The sequence below is a fragment of the Sinocyclocheilus anshuiensis genome, unplaced genomic scaffold (genome assembly GCF_001515605.1).
Source record: "Sinocyclocheilus anshuiensis isolate Anshui unplaced genomic scaffold, SAMN03320099.WGS_v1.1 scaffold1127, whole genome shotgun sequence".
NCBI lineage: Eukaryota > Metazoa > Chordata > Actinopteri > Cypriniformes > Cyprinidae > Sinocyclocheilus > Sinocyclocheilus anshuiensis.
Window position 1 is genome coordinate 826,669 of NW_015546115.1, and position 7,227 is coordinate 833,895.

At 43.5% G+C, this 7,227-nt stretch overlaps 1 protein-coding gene across 1 annotated transcript in view; it reads right to left on the minus strand.

Moving 5' to 3' along the window:
- Positions 1 to 3,228, minus strand: part of LOC107700799 (delta-like protein A) — a 4,209-nt gene extending 981 nt beyond the window's left edge. The window contains exons 1-9 of the mRNA XM_016502614.1: positions 3,175 to 3,228; positions 2,781 to 3,080; positions 2,631 to 2,691; positions 2,294 to 2,551; positions 1,460 to 1,520; positions 1,238 to 1,368; positions 833 to 1,002; positions 522 to 738; positions 4 to 434 (exon numbers count right to left, since the gene is read on the minus strand). Of these exons, the coding sequence (XP_016358100.1) occupies positions 4 to 434; positions 522 to 738; positions 833 to 1,002; positions 1,238 to 1,368; positions 1,460 to 1,520; positions 2,294 to 2,551; positions 2,631 to 2,691; positions 2,781 to 3,080; positions 3,175 to 3,228 (1,683 nt within the window). The remainder of the gene's footprint in view (positions 1 to 3; positions 435 to 521; positions 739 to 832; positions 1,003 to 1,237; positions 1,369 to 1,459; positions 1,521 to 2,293; positions 2,552 to 2,630; positions 2,692 to 2,780; positions 3,081 to 3,174) is intronic.
- Positions 3,229 to 7,227: the final 3,999 nt, after the last annotated feature.

A 7,227-nucleotide genomic window follows, 5' to 3' on the forward strand; every position in this document is an offset into this window, starting at 1 on the left:
AACCTTCGAGCGAACGCAAACCACCACCACGGCGCATGCAACTACCAACAACAGCACCAGCAGGACTCCCGATCCCACAGCAGTCCAGGGAACGTCGCCGGCAATTTGGGACGCTCTGTCCGGAAGCAAGAACTGGCAGTTGCGTCCTCCATATCCCGGAACGCAAGCGCACACGTAGCGGTTGTTCCTCTCGTGGCAGGAGGCACCATTATGGCAGGGGTTGTGTTGGCAGCGGCTCACAGGTGAGCTGCAGTTCTGTCCGGTGTATCCAGGTGGGCATGTGCAGATGTAACCACTGGCCCCTTCCTGACAAGTCCCGCCATTTTGGCATGGATACAGCGAGCACTCGTCCCCGGCACGATCGCAGTTCATGCCCGTGAACCCTTCGGGACACTGGCACAGGTATGAATTCACCAGATCAACACAGCGTGCACCTGTGGACCAAAAAGGGAAGAGAATGAGATTCTGGACCGCTTTTGATCACAAAGGTTCATGAAGTTCAAATCCAAAATGCATCATACCATTAGAGCATGGACTGGAGGAGCAATGGTCGATCTTCTTCTCGCAGTTGAACCCTGCGTATCCTGTGGGACACTGGCAGAAGTAACCACCATCGGTGTTGTCGGCGCAGCGTCCGCCGTTAAAGCACGGCCCGTCTGCACACGTCATGGCACTAAGCTCACAGTTGTTGCCATAAAAACCAGGTGGACAAGTACAGCTGTAGGTGTTCTCCATGTCCTATGAATGCAAAAGGAACGGGATGCTTAGTAAAAGAACGAGAATGAGTGTTTTAATGCAAAAGCAAGTCTAATTTACATGTTGGCAAACTTACAGTGCAGCTTCCTCCATTGCGGCAGGGGTTTCCTGTGCATTCGTTGACCTCGATCTCACAGCTGGCTCCCGTGAATCCTGGCCGACAGGAACAGGTGTAGCTGCCCTGACCGGTGTTACTACAAGTGGCTCCATTCAGGCAGGGCTTATGATGTGTGCAGTAGTTCAGATCTGTAACAGAGGCGGACATATGTTGAGCACATGTGGATTAATCTGACCCAAAGCAGTGACACATGGCTGGACCGCAGCTGGACAGCTGCTGCACGCTCAAATGTCTATCCCATATCTCTCTTTCAGCCAGCGTCTCTCGTCTCTACCAAACATCCTTGTGTCGCTTAGTCTTTCAAGGCCATTCTAAATGCTTCTTTGATCTTTTGTGTGTCTTTTGCTCTGCTCGCTTTCTTACCTTGGTTGCAGAAGAGGCCACCCCAGCCTTCCTGGCAGTTGCACTGCCATGGTTGCTGGCAGGTTCCATGAAGGCATCCTGGGTAACGTATGCACTCATCACAGTAGCGGCCTTTAAAGCCCACTCTGCACCTGATGCACAAAATAAACAAATCGCCCGATTAGAAAATAAATCCTGAAGGTCATTTCAACAGCTAATGACGTAAACATGAAATGAACATACTTGCACTCTCCGGGTTTCTCGCAGAAGCCATGCTCCTCGTCGCATCCCGGAAGGCAAATTGCTGTAAGGAGGACAAAACACCTGCGTTAAGATCGTGAAAGCACATTTTCTTATTTTAACTTTGTTTTCTGTACATCCTAACTAGGACATTTTATGTCAAATGAAGAGGGAGTTGGGGTCACTTAAACCTATTAGCGGTCTCTCTTGCTAAAAAAATACTCAAATCTCCTAATCACCACTGAAGAATTTCTGCTTAACACATGACAACAATAGGGCGCTCACAAACAAGGGGACCCTTCTTTCCTCCCTCTCTTCACTGTGGGTCAAAACTTTTTTTTCTCCCTCCTGTGCTCTCAATGTCTCCGGGTAGGGAAGATAAGAGTGGACAGCTGGTGTATGCGCGGCCAGCGGGCGACAGCTGCTCCATTGTCTGCGCACTCCCGGCAGCTGCCCACTTCAAACAATACCTCCCTTACGCCAGCCAATCAGCAGCCAGCCCACTCTGGGAGCAACCAATAGGACGCCAGCATGTAAATTTATGGCACGCGTGAGATTATTCCTAAAAACTTTCCTCCTCCCGACTGGAATAAATTAAGTGGTGTGTTGTGAGAGTGGGCTGGAGGGGGGAGTGTGAGTGTGGGGGGCGGGGGTATTAGTTACAAGTTGTTCGTAACCGTTAACTTTGTTTTTTCCCTTGCTTTTTCTCCCTCTCTTTTCTAAATAAGTTACACGCAATCTTTTCAAATCTGGGTCGAGTTTTTCAAACCAACAACATAAAATTTTCGGAATTTTATGCAATGTTTACATAAATTAATATACAATATTTTAACTCACGTTCTGTGCAGTACTGGCCCTTCCACCCGGCATCGCAGATGATTTCTCCACGTTCTCCGCAGGTGAAATGACCGAATGCATCATCTCTGGGCCGGCAGAATACAGAGCATCCCTCGCCGTAGTAGTGCTCGTCACACACAAAGCGGTAAGAGTACTTGAGCTCGGTTCGACCCACGCTGTGCAGGTCCTGAGACCAGTCCTCGCCCACAGTCAAGTGCCGCTGTGTGGTCATGGTACTGATGATGCGCTCTGGGTTTTCTGTGTAGAAGATGATTTTCAGTGATGCAATTCAAAAATATTCATATTAACATTCTTTTTCTGCTATGAGACCACATACCTGTTGTCAGATCCTCTTTGGAATCAGCATGCACTGCTTCGATGATAAGAGAAAAGGTTCCCTGCAACAGCAAAAGACGATTTGTCCATCAGAAAATGAGCTGAACATTACTTCTGAATTACTTCTCAAAGTCAATGCATCAACACTCACCGGCCACGTGAAACCGAAGTTCATCCTGATGGGATTGGTGAAAGAGCCATCCGGTAAAGTATCTGGCACTTGGAAAGAGTTGGAGCCCAGCACAGGGGTGACGGTGCCTCCGTAGGTGCAGGGTGGCTCTGGAGATGCATTGGGCTGATAATGTTTTAAGCAGATGCGGAAAAAAGTCTTGCACTCGCACTGCTGGTACGGTGTGGTCAGTCCACCTTTACAGCAGTTCTTGTTGCCTTGCTCACCCTTCTTGTTCAAAAACTCCTGCAACTTCAGCTCGAAGACGCCTGAGGAAGACGCCTGGAGAAGAAGTAATGTTTGAATTTTAGATCTAAATGTGATTGCAATTAATACACTGCTTTAGATTCAGAAAAGAGTGAGAGGTCAGTCTTACCTGGCAGAGCAGCATGTACAGGATAGAGAAGAGCAACAGTAAGTAGCGTCCCATGATGAATAAATAATAAATAAATAGGTTATTGAAAGTCTTTGAGCAACTTGGTTGCTCCCAGATCAGTCAGGGGACCCCTCGTATTAAAAGCCTTTTCTTTTCGCCGACTGATTCATTGGAAGAGGCGTGCTTTCAAAAGATACTGAGCGTGAACGCAGTTCCCTTTCATGTCAAGTGCGCACAAAGCGACAGAATCCCCAGTTCTTTCCCGAAGGAAGTGTCCAAAACAATCGGAGAAGTCCCAAATTAAAATAAACGGACTTGTTGAATTCCGTCAGAATGATATAATCCTCAGAAGTCGGAGAAGAAAAGTTGAAAAGATGCTCGTGTGTATTCTTATAGTTCCTTCTTGGGCTGATTATAAACCAGGGTTCGTCACTGGTCCAACATCCCTCCTCACGTCCTTCTCCCGCGGACACTGTGCGTTTGTATCTGGAGCGAGGCCGCCTGCCGCCAGTTTTATACGGGGTGCCACATGCCGGGGTAATAATATGCTAATGAACCACTACCCACAATCTGTCCCACGCTTTACAATGCGGCTCCCTTGCAACCAGCCCCTACCAACCAACCTCTCCTAAACAAATCAGCGCTGCTCGTGTGTGCGTAAAAGTGGCGGTAATTTACAACGTTACGTTTTAGACGTTAGATTATTTATTATAGATACATTATTTGCATTTGAATCTATGTACAATGCGACGCAATTGAAAAATACGTGATGGTTTTGTGTTTGTTTATTCGCTCGGGGAGTTATAAAACGCGTGCGTTTTATTTGGCATAATTAAACTAATCTAAAAGTGAACTAACAGCACATTTGAGGAAGACAATCTCAGTTTACTTCCCTTTTCGTTTCCTGCTTCATGGAGTCTCCTGATTTGTGTGTAAAACACATTCCTCAGGCTAACACTGTGTGTGCGTCAGGCAAACTCACAAAAGAATACGCATCATTTGTATGGAGGCCAAATTCTCCACTTGCTTTCCTTTTTCCGCTGTGTGTGTGTGTGTGTGTTGTGTGCAGGCGGAATAAGTTTGCTCTCAGCTGTATGGTAATTCAAGCAGCACCTGCGCTACCGTTCTCATAATCGGGGGATCCGCGGAGCCCCACAAAAGCAAGCAAATCGCCTTCTTATCGTTCCATTCTCAGCAGCCCATTTAAATAAATATATGTTTGTTTTTCCTGGTCTTTTGAACGTCTTCGATGCCCGACTGTTGTCTTACATTAGAACCCGCTACGATTTTCCCCCCAAGCCAGTATTCGTTGTTTGAAAAAAAAAAAGTGTGTGTGCGCAAAATGAAAAAGAGGCAGATTTGCGCGTGTGTAGTGGGAGGGGGGGGTTAATTTGGTCGTTCATTTAAGTGCGATTTTCTTAAGCACAAAAGCTTTTCGCCTGAGGTCCATAGTAACCAAACACAAGTGAGACAAATTACATCACTGTGTTAAGATATGCTTTGAGCTCTTTCTGTATTTCCAATCCACCAACGTTTAAATGAGCCAGATTTTCTGACATCATAGAGTGGAAAGATTCCTAGTGAAACTTTGCTGGTCGCAGGGGGCAGGGGTGGGACATTGGGAATGAGCTGGAAAAAGTTCCTCTTTTTCTGTTTACTCCCTGTGTAAGATTTGAGTTTAGAAGTTTCCTTACTATTTTTCCCCATCACATATATTTCTAGTAAATAGATAAGGTTTTGTGCTACTGTTAAATTGTATTATTTAAAAAACTTGTTACCTGTGAATCTTTGCTGTAAAATAGTGTTCTGAATGTACTGCCTATTTTAATTGCATATGCCATTAAACGATTTAATAAATAAAATACCAAGCCAATCTTACATTTACATTTTCTGCATTCATTTGTAACTGTAACACTATCTGATGACAACACAAGTGGTACATAGAAGGTCACCTGATGACTTAAAGTTTATCGAATTGGCCTCACTATAGCAACTAACATACAAAGTGTGACCCATAAAAATGCCAACAGGATAACACACAACATTACCATAATGCAGTAAACACTGATTAAACAACCAATAATGCAACATAAAACACACCAGTGCAGATAATTTTTTAATAAAGCTCAACAAATTCAATATTTTGCCATTTTTCCCCCTCATAAAAACAGGTGATTTGTATACTTTTTATTTATAATTTTGTGTATAATTTTTGTAACTTTCACGTGTTGTGTTGAGTATATTTTTTCTTAGTCGTTGTAAGGTAGTTCATAGTTCTGTACTACTTTTTCTTTAAATATATATGTTTTACTGTAGTATGTTTTCATCATTTTTTGCTTTTCTTTTTTTTAACTTTCATGCTTTGCACAAGGCAAAAAATAGTTATTGAGCCACAACTTTGGTCTGGTTATGCAACATACACACCAATGCAGATCATTTTTAATAAAGCTCAACAAATGCAATATTTTGCACATTTGTCCCTCATAAAAGCATCTACTTTTTATTTAAATTTTAGGCTATGTATTTTTTTTTTATATATATTATTTTTGTCATTTTTATGTGTTGTGTTGAGTATTTTTTTCTAGACAGTTCTAAGGTATAGTTCATACTTCTGTACTACTTTTTCTTTAAATATATATAGGCCATGTTTACTGTAGTGTGTTTAGCCTGTAGTAACTCAAGCCCTCAGCTACTATCACGTCAGTGGGACTCGCTTGCTTCTTGTTCTTGCCTTTCTTTGCGCTTTCGTTTTTCATTGATTGTGAAGCCCCTCGGGGGACAGTCACTGACGGGGGTCTACGGTACGCCTTCAGACGCGACCAGACCCTTACACACCATCTGCCACTGACTAAACGCCTGTCTCCTCCCTCCCTCAGCCCGTGTGTGTGTGTGTGTGCTCACTGCCCTGCGTCTAAGTTGGACTAGAAGCATGTTAAAGAACCTGTAACGGTATGGGCCGACAAGCCAGATGGCGCAGGCGAAGCCAGAAGTGTTGCAGTCCCAGCGGAGTTAGACAGCACATGGGCGGCCGTGGGAACCTAAGCTGGGCTCGCATCACACGGGATCGATCATATGAAGTCGTGTGGGGATCACAATTAGGGGCTATAATGTTGTTTGCGACCTATCGATCGGCGAAGGGGTTGGAGAATCTGATTTGATACGCCACGGTGTATCCTACAAAAACGCGGCGCTAGACTGGAGAAGGAAACATGGATGTTAGAGCAGGGAGAGAGAAAGAAGATGCGCGCACATCCGATCACGTTTGGGGAGGGGGTTGATTATTTTTAAGGGGATCTCAATTGTGAAATGTGCTTAAAAATGAAATTTAACGCCACTAGCACAGCTAAATGTCTAAATGTAAATGTAACTAAGCGTCGATTAGGCTACCAAAACGCTGCAAAGCTCTGGTAGTTTGTGATATAATAGTTGTCAAATTTTATCGACGTATTGCAAAACTGATCGCTCGTCAGCATCATTAGCCAGGTTTCCATCCAAGGATTTTTTTGCGAAAAAATATTTAGCGCTTCAAAATTTGTAGCTGATGGAAATGCCATTTATCAATACAATTTCTCATGTGTCGACACAATCTTTTTCCGTTTAACTTTAGCGCATAAATTCTATATCGATACTTAAAATGTCGCAAAAATTTGTTTGGAAACACTTTTTGTCGAGAAAAGGGGCTTTAACGCAAATAAATGTGGTGTCACATGACAGAACTAGCCTATAGGCAGCGTCCGTGTTCATGGTGTTGCTCAAGTTAAAGCACCCTTTCCCTGTAGTTCAAAAGCGCATTAAATCATATTCATATTATTGTTTCTAAAATTATTTTATATATGTTAAGAAAAAGACGAGTTACCTCTCAAACATACATATCTTAATTTAATGTTGCTTTAACACGTTGCACGTTAAACAAAATATTAATTTTGTTCTGAAGATGAAAGTTGTCGAGTTAGTAATGCTTAACTGAGTGCATGAGTCACCGGCATGATCACTTGAATTTGACTTTTGATGATGACTGGATTTTTTTTTTCTTATAAAAGTGGAAACAACTTA